General features: G+C 44.4%; 1 protein-coding gene across 8 annotated transcripts in view; it reads right to left on the bottom strand.

The window, feature by feature from the left end:
- The window catches only part of Tnik (TRAF2 and NCK interacting kinase), a 374,517-nt gene that overhangs the window by 82,346 nt on the left and 273,257 nt on the right, over positions 1 to 18,914 (bottom strand). For all 8 annotated transcript variants that reach the window (XM_076867736.2, XM_076867738.2, XM_076867743.2 and 5 more), the window contains exons 10-12: positions 14,867 to 15,042; positions 9,748 to 9,814; positions 6,264 to 6,468 (exon numbers count right to left, since the gene is read on the bottom strand). In XM_076867736.2, coding sequence (XP_076723851.1) covers positions 6,264 to 6,468; positions 9,748 to 9,814; positions 14,867 to 15,042 — 448 coding nt within the window. The remainder of the gene's footprint in view (positions 1 to 6,263; positions 6,469 to 9,747; positions 9,815 to 14,866; positions 15,043 to 18,914) is intronic.

Below are 18,914 nucleotides of genomic sequence, written 5' to 3'. Positions count from 1 at the left end.
TCAGTTTTCTTTACTGGCTTTTCTCCCTCTGAGTTCCAGAGCTTAGGCCCAGATTCTGTCCACTTCTCAATGTATACCTGTATTACCATCAACCAACTCTTCCCCTGCTTTCATCCCAGTCCTTCTTGGGTGGTTGTATCTCCCTAAACCAACTGCATCCTGGGCATCACCACGGGCAAGCTCATACTGTCTCAGTCTCATTACGTCTGAACGGGTCTTTCTCTTCTTCTCCCACCCACATGGCCCAGTCCAACATGGGGAAACCTTCTGCCACTACTCGCTCTCCTTCATCTGAGGATTAATCGATCATCACGTCCTGCATGTTCCACAGGCCAGAGCTGCCTCAGTCCCCACTCTACCACCAGCCGCGCAGAGCAGCACCCCCCTCTGGACTAACTCATCTCCCCACCCATGCTCACTCCCTTCCCATTGCTTTCCTTGCAGTAGCCAAGGTTTCACTTTCCACAGGTAGAAGCGACTGTATTCCATTGATTGAATGGTTTCCCACTCTTTTTAAAATGAAATTCAAAAGTATCTGAGTTGGGCTGGGTTTGGTGGCATATACCTGTAATCTCAGGGACTCAGAAGGCTGAGATAGGAAGATCCCAAGTTCAAAGCCAGCCTTAGCAACTCAGTAAGAACCTGTTTCAGAATAAGACAATAATAATAATAATAATAATAATAATAATAATAATAATAATAAAAGGGCTTGGGTGTGGGGTTATGGCTCAGTGGTAGAGCACTTGCCTAGCATGTTTGAGGTACTGGGTTTGATCCCCAGCACCACAAAAAAATAAACAAATAAAATAAAGGTATTTATAAAAGGGCTGGGTTTATGGCTCAGTGGTTAAAGCATGCCTGGGTTCAATCCCCAGTACCAAAAAAAAAAAAAAAAAAAAGAAAAACAAAAAAAAAACTGAGCTGGCCTGCAGGGCTGTGCCTGGGTTTCCTTGCCTCACATCTTCCCAGTCTGTGCTCAGATTCCTTAGTGGGACTCTGGCCATCTGACCTGCAAGCCAGGCTCCACTCATTGTCCCTGTGCTGTCCTCTCTTAGCAGGCCTTCTCTGCCACTGTGGTCACCATAAAGACAATAACTGACTGCTCTGGGACTAACTGCCTATCTTCCTCACCAATCTGGTCTTCATAAGGGCAGTCTGTATTCCAAGTGTCCGGTATGGTGCCTGCCCAGCAGAGGGGCTTACTAAATATTTACTGGAGGACTGCCTGCAGGCATAGAAGAAAGGTTTCAATTCCACCTTATACTTATAAAAAACAAATGAGCCCAATGTCCTTGAAAGCCTCTATTCACTCACAGTTAAATGTTACCAAGACTTATTGGTAATTCATGTTTTTAGGCTGCAAGGCACTATTTTGTAAATTCATGCTCCACTGTTAATGGCTAATAAGATACTAGTGGTATTTCTTTTAAATGTTTTTTTTTTTTTTTTTTTTTTTTTTAGGTGATGGAACCAAACAGCAGAGTAGTTTTTAGCTAAAAACCTGCTGCTTTTGCAACTGGACAATGTTATCAAGGTCTTGAAGGGCACTAGATGAGACCTTGATGGCTTGAAAAACAACTCAATTCTCTGAAAAATAAAATTGTGAAGCAGGCTGGTACTCCTCAGGTCAATTTGGTCCTTCCTGTAACTTCAAGATATCCCCCTAAAATGAAGGTACAGAATGCTCTCAGACAGTTGAAACAAAATATAAAAACACTATTATCCTATAAAAATTCTTTTATTTTTTTGGTACCAGGGATTGAACACCAGGGCACTTAACCACAAGCCAATCCCCAGCACTTTTTCTATTTTATTTTGAGTCAGGGTCTCACTAAGTTGCTTAGGGCCTCACTAAGTCACTGAGGTTGGCTTTGAACTTGCCATCCACTTGCTTCAGCCTCAGGAGCCATTAGGATTATAGGCATGTGCCACTGCGCCTGGCTCAGCATTCTTAAGCAGCATCAAAAAATCACCACGAATCTGTCATAAATTAGTCTGAGATAACCAGAGTAGGAGGTGTAATATCTTCAGCACCCTATTCCAACCCAAGTACTGGGGACTGAACCCAGAGGGCTTACACCTGTTGGCAAGTGCCATAGCACTGAGCTGCATCCTCAGTCCTTTTTATATTTTGAGACAGGATCTCATGAAGTTGCTCATGCTGGCCTTGAACTTCCAATTCTTCTGCCTCTGCCTCCTGAGCAATTGGGATGATGGGTGCCGGTTACCGGAGCCCCCATTCTCACACACTAACTCTGTGATATAATGTGATACAATGAAAGAAGTTGTAAATCTAAGTTAAGCAATGGAAATTCTTGCTGAACTGAGTGGAAGTTGAAGAGGTTATCTATGTCTTTTCTCACTACTGATGAACTTGTTCACCTTAGCTGAGTTGAATCAAGTCCCGGAACTTAAGTTATTAATTATAATTTATCACTGGCCAACACCTGAGTATGGTCTGCACTTTCTAATTGAAGTCATGTGCTTTTCATAAAGCTGATAAATGACACTATTCAGTGAAGAGTCACTGTCCTTCTAATAATATACAGGTACTGATTACTAACCTACTCAGATCCACATGATTACCCATAAATAGAAAAGGACATGCAGGGCCTCCTACACAGTCCCGTGTGACCAAAGGGGATGGCTGTGGCCTTTATTTGGAACCTGTAATCTCTCTCTCTCTCTCTCTCTCTCTCTCTCTCTCTCTCTCTCTCTCAGGATGCCTAAAAAAGTCCATCTGACCCCAAGAAAGCTAAATTCTCAAGATGAACCATGGACTTTAGCTCTTTCTATGTGCCCTTGTGAGCCAAGTTCCTGCTCAGGACACACAGAGTGCTCAGCCTGGCTGGGATGGCAGTCGTTGATAGGATCCAGCAAAAGTAGGGTGTAGGAGAAGGGTCTGTCCCTGGTGGAAGACAGTACCATCGTTAGGGGTTCAGAATTTATGCTCATCTGAGTGTTTCTCATTCTGCTCTACTGAGCTCTAGGCCAAGATAAAGGACAGAAAGATGACGCTAGCATAGGCTGATGCCTGTGTCCATAAGCATTCCTGTTTCTAGTGAGAAGCCAAGGTTCATTCTCATTGTCACATGGAGCAGAGGGTCACGTCCTCAAGTGTGAAGACTCCTCCTATGCAAGCCACATTTTGGTGTCCTTTTGGATGCCTGGGCCTCACCGAGCTGAGTTCTGATTGCATTCATGATAGAATCTCCATTAAATGCCACAAAAGAAGAGGCACAAAGGAGGTCTCACAGCTCAGAGCTGAGTACCTGCTGGGCATAGCTTCTTTGGTCTTGCTCAAAAATCCCTAAACGTCCAAGGTAGAAGATCACAGGCATGGTAGCACAGCCCTGTAATCCCAGCTATTTGGGAGGAGGAGGGGGGAGGAGGATCACAAGTTCAAGGCCAGCCTGGGCAACTTAGCAAGACCATGGCTCAAAATAACAAATAAAAAGGGCTGGGGGATAGCAGCGGGACAGTGCTTTCTAGTATGTGTGAGGCCCTGGGTTCAAGCCTCAGTACTGAAATTAAACAAACCAACAAAAAAGACCACAGAAGTATAGGCCTGGTAAAGAACATGGAAAGCACCAAAGACAGTTTGTCACTGCAGAGGCAGGACACAGGCAGTGACTTGGTGCTTAGACTCTGCAGTCCAATCCCCTGGACTTGAAACCTGGTTTCTTCTCGAGCTGGGTGACCTTTAGCAAGTTATTAACCTCTCTAAGACTCAGCCGCATTATCTTTAGACTGGGGATTATCCTGAGGATTAAATGAGACAATTCATGTAACATACGGACCCGAGTGCCTGTCACGTGGTCAGCGCTTCATAATCATTAGAAATGACTATTCTAGTAACTCAATAAATAAACATATGAAGCGCAAAACAAATCACATCATGTGTGAGGGGAAGAAAATCTAAAAAATAAAAACAGAACGAAACAATGTGCTCTCTGAAAAGAGACTGCAGCCATCGAGTGGATATAAGTCCAAGAGTGTGTTTTACAATTAAAAAGGAAAAAGACGGGAATATGTATAAGTGCATGCCTGAGTGCATCCTTGAGAATCTTACATGCTTTAAGGGATGATTGGGAGAACTTTCTAGGGTTGCATGAAAAGGTCCTACAGCCTGAAACTAATGTGCGAAGTAGCCAGACAGGAGAATCAAAGGACAAGGATTCTGGGCTGAGCTGCTCTAGTCAGTGGGGCCTGGGAAATACACTTGAAGGGAAGGAGCCCCACCAGGAAAGCAGCAGGAAAGGCAGGGTTTGGTCCTAAGTCTGAAGGAGGAGGCCTTGTCTAAACAGCAGAGGCCTTGGTCCTTGAGTGGCCTGAGAGATTGAAGGAAATGGTGTGGCCCCAGGCTGGGGGGGCAGGACAAGAAATCACAAATGGCCTGGGAGGGCTGAAAGACAAAACCTGAGGATATCTGCGAGTGCCTGAGAATTTCCACTTATGCCTGGCAGGTAACCAGAGGTCATGCAGATGCCTCCCATTTCTGTACCATCCACGTCACCTCTGAGACCTGCCTCATGCCCACGTCTCACTTCACCCTGCTCCCACCTGCTCCTTGGGAGGTTTCTGTCCCACAGCACCACAGTGCCTCTCTGTCTTTGGCATCATAAATCTTGGAACACCAGATAACAGATGCACTTCAAACACGACATGTGCTAGCATTCTTTACACCAACAATATAAACTTAGATTGCAAAGGGCTTTATTTGCCTATTGCAAAGAAACTGGCTCCTTGCCAAAGCCTCAAGGTCCAGTTTTAAGGATCACAGTTCAAGGCTCTGATTACACATCTACACTTAAAAGGCCTACACTGGGACCAGGGACCACAGGGTGTAAATCCTTGCTTTCACTTCCCAGCCCTGTGATATGGTACCAGTTACTTCCCCTCCCTGAATCTCAGTTTCCTCTTTGTTAAATGAGAACTATACGAACTTTATACACAGATAATGAACATGTGCAAAATGATATGAGATATGGGATATAAGCAAAGCATCCTGCCTGATAACTGGCACACAGAAATCACTCAATAATTGCAGCTGTTGGGTATTATTGTTGCTGGTCTGCAACTAATATTCCAGGGACATAATGAGGTTGATGAGATTTACTGCAAAGTAGAACTGAGGCCCTCGCTGATTTAAACAAGGGAGGCCGGACCTTGATGTACCATTTAAAAAGCAATCTGCTCTTGGTGTCTGCAATTCACCACCCTCTAACTCTACAGTGGCCACCTGATAAAACAAGTAGACCATTTTGAACCTATTAATGAGGAGGAAGCTAGTGTTTGGGAGACCTGTGAAATTACTACCCAATTACTGTGCAGTTAGTGAACCTTTCATTTGCCGCCCAATTTCCCCAGTAGCTTAGCACTCTCAGTTTCATAACTGTCCAGAGGTTTTGATTTATCTTGGAGAGGATGGAGGTCTTGGAGATGTGGGAAAGCTTCTGGGAAGGAGGCCTGAATAAAGGTCTGTGTGACCACAAGGTTCAGAGCCTCGCTGGGGACCTGCCATGCAAGAGACTGTGGCCGGCAGTGTGGTTTCCCATGCAGCTGACAGTAGCATTTGCTGCTGAAGGTGGCCTTGCCTACCAGCTAAAGAACAGGCCCTGAAGGAGGGTGTGGGGAAGGACTCACGAAATGCTGTTCCCAGGGTAAACAGGAGAACCAATAGGCAGGCTCTGCTTTTCCACACTTGGCATCTCACTTATTTGCTTATTCTCTCTGGTTTAGTTAACACCTGTATCCCACCTCTTGATCATACTTATATAACTCATCCATTCCATAAATATTCATGAGGCACCTACTGTGCGCTGGGCACGGCTCTATAGGCACATTAGGGAATGAGGGAATAAGAGATCAAGTCTGTGGAGCCTACATTCTAGCAGGAAGGTAGAGACTTACACAGAGTGTGTCTGAAGGTGGTCAGAGTGAGGTAAACAGGGATGGGAACAGAACATGCCACAGGGAGAGAGGTGCAATTTAAGTAAGGTGGTCAAGGAAGGCCTCACCAAGAAGGTGATACTGAGCAAGACTTGAATGGGTGGAGGCCTTCACCCACATGTCTACAGTGACCACACCATCCGTCTTCTGGGTCTGAGAGCACTCAGGCCTCATCCCCCTTTGCAGTCAAGGTGTGTGTGCAGCAACCAGGCAGTGGCCCCAGCCTCGAGAGTGGGATCTGGGCTCTCTGTGGATGCCTGGGGAGTGGCCACGGCTGGGAGAGGGTGCAGGGTGGCCTGGAGCATGCTCACCTCCTCCAGCCGCCGGCGCTGCTCCTTCTGCTCCTCAATACGCTTCTGGCGCTCTGCCAGGAGCTGCCGCTTGTGCTCCTCGTTCTCCCGCTGCTGCTGTTCCAGCTGCTGTCGCCGCAAGGCCTCTGAACGCTCCTTGTTGGCCAGTTGGAGTCTCAGGAAGTCCCGTCGCAGTGTAGACTCCCCTGGCAGGTTCAGAATGGAGCTGTGGGCAGGAAAGAGTCATCAGGATTCTGCATGGGGCAGGGGCCATGGCTACTGTGGGTCCTGGGGGAGGGCAGCAGGGCCAGAGCACAGGCTCCTAGTTTCTCCAATAGTTCAATCATCTACCTCCAAAATGGAAGTCTGGGAAGGAGACGCATGTTTAGCCTTCTTGCAATGGGACTGGGTGCATATATACGCCATCTCTATCCCCAGAGGGATGCCACATTCCTCCAGGACTGTCAACACCACAGTCCTGCAGCAGAGATTTGTTTAAGACTAGCGAGTGTGCAAGCCCTGAGCCCCAGGCTGGCTGTCTCCACGTTATGAGAAGATAAAGCAAAGAAAAGTGAACCTTCTGGAGCAGACAGTGGAACCACTCACTTGGACAAGCACAGATCACCCTCACTCATACCACTACCCTGCTGCTCACACCAAACCCCAGGAGGCAGAGGTCAAGCTGCTCCTGTGAAGGCTCAATCAGGGAAGGAAAAGGCTGGAGGCCATGTCAACACAGAGCCAGGATGGAACTCAAGTTTGCTAAAGTCTAAGGAGTTTGGAGCTCGATCCAGGGAATCATAGTTAAGAGACTTGGTTCTGTCGGCAGAGTATGCAGCTGGAGTCGCAACCCAGATCACTGACTCCTAGATTCTGTTTCAGCAAAAGTTTCCTCATCCAAAAGAAGGTGGTTTGCGTGTGTTTGCACGTGCACACAGCAGAGAGAGCAAGAGGATGAACTCATGCATTTGGCTGGTTTGCTGGTAGTCTGGGTCTGCTCTACCCCAATCTAACTGCAAGGGAGCAGCTAACAGTTCTAGCCTCCCTGGTTCTGCATCACAGCCTAGCAAAAAGGTGGAAAATGGCTTTTGTTTTTTCACACTTAGCCCTTTAAATCTTTCTGGAAGCTTCCACCTGAAATAAACTCATTAAACATATTTACTAGCACCTGCTATGTGACAGGCACTACTGTAATAGGCTCTATGGAAACAGCAGGAATCACAATGAAGGGAAAGAGTGTCCCAAGTAGAACAAAAGCAAGTTTAGAGCCCAGTTTAGGACAGGTGTGGCCTTTCCCTGGAACTGAACACCAGCCCGTTCTCCCAGAACTGAGGAAGCGAGAGGATTGTGGCTTGAGGAGGTAGAGAAGCAGACTGTGCAAAAGCGTGTGGACCACTGAGCCACGCATGGAAGGGCTTTGAGGAGAGGAGTCCCGGGAGCAGGCCTGTATGGCTGCAGCGTGGATCACAGTCTGTGAAGCTAACAGCAGGTCTACTCCTGCAATGGTTCTGCATAGGGGCTCCAACCAGGACAGGAGCAGTAGGGACGGAGGCTGGAAGAGTGTTTGGGGATAGAGTTATGGAGACCCCGGACAAGCCTGATGTGTAGAGGGATGACTTGCAGGTTTTGTCTCGGCAGCTGGTGGTGGTGGTGAGGCGCACTGCAATGAGGAATGCAGTTTTGGTGGCAGCTAACAAGAGGATCAAGGTTTGGTTTAGGAGAGTTGTTAGCATGCTGTGTGAGATCCTGCCATAAATGTCATAAAAAGGCTTTGTTTATGATATTCTGCAGACAATCCCACAGTCCATTAACAAGCCTCCTCGAAAACTTACTGCCTTTGTGTAAAACTCTAAGACAAACCCCTAAATGATAGTGCTTTTTGTGCACAGGCCACTTGCTCTGTGCAGAGGGGATGGGGCTTGGGAACCTCACCTCACGTGTACGGGAGGATGCCCCATTAATATTAATCAATGTTGAATCAATGTCAGGAGACCTGAGCTGCATTAGTGACTCAATTATTAACTCCGCGTGTGACCCGATTGCCACCCTTGAGCTCTCGCTTCATTTCTAAAATGAGATAACCATTGCCTTTTCTATTTCTTAGGATTTCATGAAGATTAATTAGATGCATCCATAAAAACAGGACTTGGCACACCATCTTCCACAGGGTACGAAATAATGACATGTTAAAATGATTGCTGGTTGGATCACTAAGTGCCTCCTAAAGCACGGCTTAGCAAGTGCTGGGGAGACGGGTTTCTCAGTTCTTCAGAGAATGGTCAGAGGGTTGATATGACCATCTGGGTAAGCTTTCAAAAAATAGCATAGCATTTCTCAGAAAGCAGGGCATTTGGACCTTTGCCTTAGAGGAATGTTCGTTTTCCACGTCACTGCTTGAGAGTCCTCATTTTTATGTAGCTAAAGTGGGGGTGGCCGACATGCTATGTATCAGATGGAAGGAAACAAGTCTCCTTCCGTGTTGGACCTTGAGAAATCCTGTGGCAGGTGAAGAGAGAAAAACTGATGGCCCTGTGTGTTCAGTCTCGCCCTTTTAGCAAGGCTCCTGGTCCGCAGGTCTGAGCTAGCTCAAGAGAACACAGACATCCAGCTCATTCCAGTTGCAACAGCCCTGCTCCTGGTCAGGAGGCTTGGTGTCAACAATATAAGAATTGGTCCTTTGAATGCATCCACTCCTTGGATGGCTACAGTTTGGAGACCCCTATATCTGGTGGCCCTCTGTGTGGGCCAATAGAGCTTACTTCGAATTTATAGCACATAGCCCTCTGGTATGCATGGCTCTTGCCTCGCTGAGCTGCTGCCAGTTGAGTTCTCTTACGAAAGAGAAATCCTGGCAGTGCCAGCACCCGAGTCTTAATTATTTATAAACACAGACTGGAAGAAAGTTGGAAGCAAAGTCAAGTGGAATGCACAACGTAGGGATGACGACAGCGAAGGTGAAGCAGCACTTGACTCCAGGCCTGACGTGTGACAATGAGACTGGCATGGAAGCTTCCACTCGGGGCTCACCTCCAGAGTGTAATTTGATTTCTTGGAAATCATTTCCTCTTGGATTAGGCTGCAGTGAGCTTGCCGAGGCATATGACAAGGACAGCGGCCTTCTCAAAAGTATAAGGTAATGAGCTGAATAACTCAAGTCTGATAATATCACTTAGGTCTCCCAAAAGTCCCGGTTTTAAGTACTTTTTGTTCTGCATTACCCAGATAAATACCCACTTTACATGATGCATATGTGAGGAAACAAGATCTTGAATAGAGACCATAAATCTTGGGGGACAAGATAAAGAATATGCTGATTTCCACATTTTCTTCAGAGTCTGCCTAAGGAAACTTCCCCAAATTAATGAGCTATGTTTGTAGGCAATAAATTAAATAAGACCACCTTGGTGGATTCCTAAAAATGAACCTATAAATCAAAAGGAAAGTGAATGTTCACAAACACAATTCAGAATGTGGAAATCAGAAGGCCTGGCTTCTGCGTTCATACCTGGGTTCTCCCGAATCGTTCTCCTCCTCTTCCTCCTCACTGCCGCTGTACTCATACTCTGTCTCATCTAAAGAGAGATTCACAGTGCATCAGTGCACAGGACGGTGACAGCCGAGTGAACCCTCCACCCCTATTCATGTCCAGTCATAACTCACATCATGTCCTTTAAGATTATAATGAAACTGAAAATATCATACTACCCAGTGACAGGGGAGCTGCCCTAACTTCACAGCCCAAGCATGCCTCTGTTGGTGGTGATGCTGGTGCCAACAAGCCCACTGCCCTGCCAGTCATATAAAAGTATTCACCCTATTATGCTTTTTATCATTATTTTAGAGTATTCTCCTGCCACTTGTTTAAAAAAAAAATTCCCATAAAGCAGTATGCCAGGTTGGGGGTGTAGCTCAATGGCAGAGCACTTGTCTACCATTTGATCCCCAGTAATGCAAAAAACAAACAAAAAACCCAAAACAAAAAAAAATATATGCTGTGTAATGCTGGCAGTAGCCTCAGACATCTCCTGTGTTTGTTGCATCTCTTGACTACATCAAGAGAACATGTCCAGTGACTGACCTATGTCACTTGGTCTATATAAGTATACTGGATGATATTCGCTGAATGACAACATCGTTTAATGACAACTCTCAGAACACATCTTGTCATCAAGTGACGTGTGACTGTATTAGTAAATTGAGGCCCACAGAGTTGTGGCTAATATGGGTCTGGGGTGTCCTCTAGGCCTCCTGACTTGTCATATAGCAGTTCCCATCAACTGGATTTAGGTACCTGGCATTAACTGCCATTAAGACTGTCCCAGCTGACCTTAAATAGGGGTCCCCAGTGACTAACATTCACATGAAAAAGAAACTAAGGAACTGAAAAATAACTTCTGTGTAACCTCTATTGTAGAGTCACCATATCAAACTTTTTGGCCCACTATTAACTTATCACTAAATGATTTATTGTGGCATCAGCCATTTTGAAAGTGATATTTTGTTATGACTTACATGGCCTCACAAATTGCCTTTAGATATCTTGATAAATACCAGAAAGAAACTTTTGACAACTGGTACGATTAACATGTAGTTAGAATGTGTTTTGATTGACAGTGAGCAAGTTAACATGAATAAGATTGAGTCTGTGCTCCAGAAGATACCAGAATGTAACAGGCAAGACAAATCAATAATCAGAACTACCATGACCACGAAGAAAGGGAATGAATATTTGTCAACTGTCAGGGGCCGCCCCCTTCAGAAGCTATGCACACACCTTTAAGTCCTGAGTAAAGAGGTACTGGACTGGTATTGCACACTGCAATGCAACTGGACTTTACCTCCGCTCAGATAAGAAAGGCACAGCTCCAGGAGTGGGCGTTACCCAATGGGGTTGAATTACGCGCACCTGTTTTATTATAATCCTACCCTTCTGCCCTTTTTTGGATAGAATGTTCCATGGATTAGTCTCTCCCGCCCCCGCCATTAATAAAACCCAGGTTCGAGGTGTGCTCCCTCTTTTTCTTGCCTACCTTGCTTCCTTGGTGGAAGCTGGGTCAGAGGGGCCATCACAGAACCCAAAGACAAAGGTATTTCTCTATCTGTGTGTCATTATTTCATGCCAGCCCAGTTCTCCTGGAGTGACCTTGACCCGTTTAGTCGTGTGTCATGGCGGTTGAATGTCTCCCATGCAAACAACTAGTGTTAGTTACTTTACCTGCAGACTCACGTTTATTTCTCATAATAATCCTCTAACATAAAGCCTATTTTCCAACTGAAGCTACTCATATTACAAAAGGTGAAATGCTGTGGCCAGTGTCATCACCTTATAATAAAATGTCAGGCTGGGAGGTGGATTTAGAGTTCAATCCAGTACTTGTTCAACCTTAAAACTAGAGCTTCTTTCCAACATGTTATATGCTAAACAGAAGAACATAAAAAGAGCAATGAAAAAATGAAAGAAAAGAGCAGCTCGTTCCACAGCTCAGAAAGGAGGAAAGGAACAGTGAAGTACTGAGGTGGGAATGAGCTGGGCCTTGGAAGGTCAGTGGCCCTTCTCCAGCAGCTGGAAGCTGTAAGTGGCAGGAAAAGGCATTCCAAGATGCGTATCCACATGAACAAGGCTAACGGTATTACATGTGCAAGAAACCATGAGTTGTGCGTAGCTAGGCATCCAGGTGTGGGAGAAGTAGATGGAGGGAGAGAGGACAGAATAGTGAAATAGCTCACTAATCCTTATATAATCATGCTGGAGATATATCTGTGGGTGATGAGGAGGCTTTAACGATGGAACATTACTGTTATCTCCTCCTAGATCTGAGTTTGTAATTACAACTTCAAAGACATTTTGGCACCCCTACAAGGGAATTAAAATGGCAATTTGGTTTTGTTACCACTAGGAGGCAGCATTCACAGGGTAAAACAGGTTACAATTTTGACACCATGCAGGCAGCAAAGAGATAGTGAAAAAACTCATGTGTGATGAGTTCAACTGTATTTTTTTAAAAGCACAAATTAGCTTCATACCTTTAGGTTAAGTATGAAGTTTTCAGGCTACTTTTTATATTTTACAGGTTTTTTCTCACCTAAATGTAAAACCCTGCATAAAGTGTCTTAATACGCCATATCAAAAGTTTAATACTTCAAACTTTTCCAAAATGGATAAACATAGAGTTCAAAGTAAAATGAAGACATTTTATCTAATAAAGTAAATTGCAGCAAGGGAAAGAAGAGCACAATTATTCCTAATTGTGTAATTCCACTCTCTAAGGTAAAAGCTTCATTTGTCAGGCTTCTCAATTTTAATACCTCACCAGAATTTGGTTTGATTGCTTTTGTACTTCTGGGTTAAATTAGTACATGTCAACATACCTTAAGGAAAAGTATCAGATTAAATAAATCATAAAGCAATGCAAATTAAAATTGCTTGATTCTACCAGAAGCTGGTCACAGAGAAAGCTACTAGGAGGGAAAAAGTTATGAGGGGGAGCAAATTAAGTGATTTGATCATCAGCAAATGGAAGGAGATTTCAGTTGATCAAATGCCCTTCCTTGTAGAGCAGACAAAGATGAGGCTGGAACTGTAACTCTGGGACCCTAAACCTAAACAGGATGAAATTCCTTAAATTGCAACGTAACTCTTGAATAGACCTACTGCCACTCTACAGAATAAACACATTAAAAGTAGATCTATCTTCATCGCATGATGGGTTCTGGGTTTCCAGTCTTATTCACAGATCATGATTTCTAGAAGGTGTCCCTGAAGAGCACTGAAAAATTAGGCACATAAAGAATTGCCTAAATAAGAATAGCTAATAAATAGCTACCGAATGCACCTATGTGTCAGAAATGGTGTAACTATTTTACACACATTATTTCAACTTTGCAACAAGGCCGGGCATTAGGTATTATTATTATTTTTATACCCCCAATCCTATTTTGAAGATGAGAAAACTGGGATAAAATTCACATAACTCATAAGAGGCAGGGCTGGAACTGGAACACAGAATTTGATTCTCAAAACAGACTGAACATTTCACCTAGTCTGTATACCCACAGTATAATCAAATTTCCCTTTTAGAGAAGTTGGAATTTAATGTTAGATGTTTGATATGTTGCCCTAAAACATTCACTTTTAAGTTTTGACTTCAGGGAGTGGCCCCCAAGACCACGACGGAAAAAGAGCAGCTGAAATGTCAGTTTTGGAACTTCTCGATACTGCCCTATGGGTTTCTCCTCGGGCCTAGTTCCTCCAGCTTGGTCTGGTCTCCCTGTTTCTTGGAGCCTCACTGACATCGTATCCCTATCCCCCCACTCATGGCTGGAGATGGGCTTCCTTTTTGTCTCAGCCTCATGACTTCCCACTCCTGGTCACATACTTTCCTTTGAGTCCCTGAGGCTGGCTGTAGAAGGGGGGCTTCTCCAGAACCTTCTCTGAGGATTTTTCCTCCAACCTTGGTCCTCTGCTGATCTTCCCTCTCCATCCATCTATTGCTGCCCCTTCCCTAAGCCTCAGCTCACACACCTAGCTGCATCGAGGTTGCTAATTATAGAGGCAAAAAAGGAGAAAAATGGAAATAAAGGAGGGAAACTTCTGTCCTACCTGTCTGCCACCCTCCAGGGATCCCTCTGAACTGAAAAAAAAGAGGAGGGGGTGGAGAAGAGGGAAGCAAGGAAGAGCACATCACCAGTGCCTCCCCACCCCGTGAGCCTCTGGTCTTCTGCTCTAAGCTCCACCCTCACCCCTCCAGCCCACACTGCCTCCTGCTGTCCTCTCCCTGCCCACTGTCCTTCCTGTTCTCCATCCAGCAAGTCTTTGCTACTATCTTCTCCATCTCTGTCTTCCACACCCCAACCTTCCCTATCTCCCTAAACTATGCTCATCTGGCCATAAAACCTGCCCCAGGTCACGTGATCCTTCACTTGGTCAGGGTCAAGTGAAGGAGGGGCAAGCTTTCAAACAATGAGGGTGAACTACTAGAGCTCCCCGTTGGGACACATGTCCTTTTCAAAGAGGCACTGAAAACACTGCGTGGTATGAGAGAGGAGTTTTTGCATCTATGAAATAAAGAAGTGCCTCAAATGACCTTCAGCTCAAACTCTGATGTTCCATATAGCAAGTCTGGCAACCTAATGATCTTTGATATCACTGCAGCTCTGAGAAAATTCTTTCAGACTTCTAAATAACTGAATCAGAAATGAGCCTCAGAGCACAGAAGCTTAAATGCTGAAGACTGTCAGTACAGAAAAATGTCAACTGGATGAATTTTGGTTTTTTTTCAGGTTGTCTGTCTTCTGTAGATTTTTAGTCTTCTGAGCATGAATATTCATTTGAATTAAGAAAATCACTTGTCATTTTAAAGTGCTTTCATAGTATCACGCAACACAAGTTTGCTCAGTGCCTGGAAGAGGTGATGTTTCACACAGATCTATTTTTTTAATGGAAGATTCTACTTCAGCAGTAGATTTCACTCCACTGATGTCCTAAGACTTCGATCTCAATGGTGGTCCCCAGCACTAAGAGAGCAACGCATCTGAAATCTCTAGTCACCTCTGAATCCACCAAGAGCCCACGGTTCACACTCCATCTTTTGTTTCTCTTGCTCAAATGCAAATGTGCATCTAACCTTTTTCTCCGCGCTTCTTCTTGGTTCTATCAATATGGTCCTTGAGCTGGATGCGGACCTGTCGCTCATTCGGCTGGTCTCGTATAAACGGGTGCTTCATCAGCTGTTCTGTTGCCGGTCGCTGGCTGTGATTCTTTACCAAGCAGCTCTCAATAAATGACTGGAATTTTTTTGACCTGTCAAACAAAAGAGATGAATCCGCAGATAAAATGACAATCCCCAAAAAACCAAATATATATTTTTCTGAAATGCTGGAATTAAAAAATAAAAGGCCCCATCCATCGGTCAGCATAGATTTCAACCAATCACAAAATAGGTCTAGCACTATATTAGGTACAATGGGGGTCAAAGGCATCGTCACCATCAACACAGAACTGAGGTAACATATGGTAGTTAGCATATAAAAGCATCTGCACAGTTTATACATAACATTACACAGAAGACCAAAAGGAATTAGGGAAGAGAAAGCTCTCCCTGGGGACCCTTGCTGGAAGGACTATTGGAATGAAGAAACCAAAGTGGGGCTTTAAAGAATGAGGAGAAAAATCACTCTAGAGAAAAGATAGTTCAGGTGGACAAAAAACACAGACTGGAGAAAAGCAGAGGGAGGGAGGGGTGAGGAGGGTGCACCACGAGCAACATTCTTACATGGGAAAGTGAATACTGATTAGGCACATTTTTTAACAGGTAATTTCTGAATCACTTTGAACTTTGGTTTCCAATGAACTGGAACAGGATGTATGTATTTTTGCCATCAACCCAAGGACTTGAAAATTTGGATCTAAGTTCACACCTAGAAGCACATATAACTCCCTCTGGAAAGGCCCTTTTTCCTCCAAGATTAACTCTGTGCCAGAGATGCATAGGGGCAGGTCAATCAGTAAAGAGATAACACACCCACAAGAGATGGCAGTAAGTCCACATGTGGTTGAAATTAATGGTGGACTTTAGCCATGATTCATGAGCTGGGCACACATGTTCTTGCTGAAGGTTCCAAGAAACCATCCAGCCATAAATAATTAAGCTCACGACTGACTCTGCCTTTCCAAGGCACTCCACTGAAAGCTCAGTACTTCGTCCCTGGAGACCTGGGTGGAACCTTGGACATCCTGCCCACCTAACCCAGAGCAGGAAGGGCCCATTCTATGCTCTCTGTCACCCTCCTGTGGTGTCCTGTGGATCCCCACAGCTTTCCCAAGTTTCCCAGAAAGCCATATTTATTTCAGGCCTGAACAAACTGGGGAGTATGTACTTCAGTATTCAAATGTGAGAGGCACTTCTATATGGACTACTTTCTATTTCTGCCTCCGTCAAAATGATTTTTCATTTTAATCCATGTTTTTGAATTTTTTCCCCATATTTTTAAAATCGGTATTCCGTGTTTTTGAAGTACTGAATTACTGGTATTTTTTTCCCCCAAAAAATTTTAAGCCAAGTTTTAGAAATAGTTTGCATAGAAATAAAAGTAATCTACTGTGCTTGGGGTAATGCCAGGATGAATCAGGATAGGCCACACCATGGACTAGAAATAGTGACGAGAGGATGGATATTATGCACCTGACTATTCAGTCCTTCAGCCCATATTTCTACTTCTCCCATACTGGAAATTCTCAGCAGTGTCAGGATCTGTCTGGGTCATCTTTGCATCGCGAGAATAATTGCTGTGCTCTATGTTTGATAAATGAAAAAAATGCATGGATAGAAGGGTTGGGCAAGGATTGTGCTCTGAGGACCCTCAACTCTGTGCGTGTGAAGGACCGAATGGGAGAACTGGAGGGGAGGTGGGATTTCCTTTCTCTGATCCATTGAATAAATCTGTGCCGGTGTCAACCTGGTACCATCTATGGAGAGACCTTGCAAGAAAAGCCTAATGAAATAATGGACTCCCTTAAGGAATAAACTGGAAAGAGCGAGGTTGACCTCCATAATAGAAACAGACAACGCCACACAGCGCATTGCTAGATAGGAGAATCCATTTTTTTAAAAGAAGGAAACAAAAACAAATGAAGACAGAAGGCCATTAAATATTCACAAGAATGCAAATGGCAGTCCTCTCTCTTGCTGGCGACTAGGAGGAAGTGCTTATCTTTTATAAAGTGCTCCACTATTAATTAGAGGGCAATAAATAAAAGAACTCACATTCAATTTAAAAAATGAGTCCCAGACTTAATAGACTGTCCATTCCACTCCCCACACTGATGTCTAAAAAAAAAAAAAAAAGCCAGAGAATTCTCCAGATCTCCAGGAGGGAGCCTGGCTCATGGAGCTTCATGGATCCAGCCACCAGAGTCCCAGTTCCGGTGCCCTCCTGGTGGGAGGGAACACAGACACCAAGAGAATCACTTTGGGCCCAAAGGAGGGCCTGGATGTGCAGGGCTATGAAGCTGGGTGTGTATTTCACGTCTTGTTCAAATGGCAGAGTTTAAAGAGAAAACAATCTTACCTAAAACACATCCACTGTCTCTTATTTACGTTAGTGTGACCAAAGAATGGATGTGTTTAATTAAATGTGAAAACACTTTACCTCTGTTGAATATTTCCTGTTTGCTGAGTGTTCTGATGGGTTTAAAGTACATTTGTATAATTTTCCTGTTTTAATCTCTTTAATCTACTTCTGTTTTTTTTTTCGGCTGGGAATTGAACCCACGGGTGTTTATCCACTGGACCACATCACCAGCCCTTTTATTTTGAGACAGGGTCTTGCTAAGTTGCTTAGGGTCTCAATAAATCGCTGAGGTTGGCTTTGAACTTGTGATCCTTCTACCTGAGCCTCCTGAATTGCTAGGGTTACAGGCATGTGTCACCACCCCCAGCAGTCTACCTTCTTAAAAAAGCAAAACAAAACAAACAACTCACCTAAGATTAGTAATACTAACTTCCCAAGGGTGGGAAGGGAGAGATGAATGATAACTAGTGGTATTTACAGATTGAGGCACTAGTTCCATCCCCAGCAACTGTAAACACTTTATCTCCCCAGCCTAATCTTGTTTATACATTAAATTATGTTAGGGGAATTTAAAATGCTTTAAAGATAGTTACATAAACCATTATAATTATTGGGCTTAATATTTTTTGGTAATTATGGGATTCTCTAAATGCAAAATGAACTTGAAAATTCGCAGTGGCCCTGTCCTATTTCATAGAACTACCTTCTTTCTCTCCTTGGGGCTCAGGCACTTACTGTGTGGCTTTGAGCAAAGCACTTAACTTCTCTGTGCCTGTGCCTCTGACTGCAAATGGGAATATTATCAGTACTTACCTCCAAAGACTGCTGTGATGATCCAATGAATTAATTCACATCACAAACTTAGAACAGTGCCAGACAACACACACGCCCTCTTTGGGTTTGCTCTTTTGTTCTTATTACTATGACCGTGAGGACAGTATCCGAGCACCCTTCCTTTGTCACCAGGCTTAAGGAACACAGCATCTGCCTTTAACACTAGGGAGCAGGAATCTGAAGTCATATTCACTTATGACTCTACTCACTACCTTGTTTAAGGACAGGGACATGTTCTGAGAAATGTGCTGTTTGGTGATTTGGTCACTGTGCCAACTTTGCAGAGCACACCTGCACAGGCTGAGGTGGCTGCGACGTCACCAGGAGACTCAACTCCATGGGACCACTGTCTTACGTGTGGCCCACTGTAGACCAGTACACCATTACGTGGTGTTCTCTGAGGGAATTATTTTCTGTGTCTCTGAATGAGGTGAGTCAGCAGGAAGGGTTAACAGGGCTGTCATCTCCAAGGAGACTGGACAGAAAAGGCTAAAAGGAAAGGTCTGTGGGGGGCGGTGTTTGTTTTGCATTTAATAAACTCAATAATCACATTACAACCCGCAGATTCATTGTATTTAAAGTATTTCATGATATGAGCTTTATAGTACCATTATTTTCTTTAGTAAACACACACACACACACACACACACAAAGAGCTCTGTCATATCTCAAAACAAAAAAGTTCCTGACAACCCAGCAAGAATCAGAAGAGGAGGTTCGTGAAGTCACAGGGTGACTGTAGGCTCTGGAATGCAGCAGGAGCCTGGG

This window comes from Callospermophilus lateralis, chromosome 10 (genome assembly GCF_048772815.1).
Source record: "Callospermophilus lateralis isolate mCalLat2 chromosome 10, mCalLat2.hap1, whole genome shotgun sequence".
Lineage (NCBI taxonomy): Eukaryota > Metazoa > Chordata > Mammalia > Rodentia > Sciuridae > Callospermophilus > Callospermophilus lateralis.
This window is presented reverse-complemented; position numbering and strand designations above follow the sequence as displayed.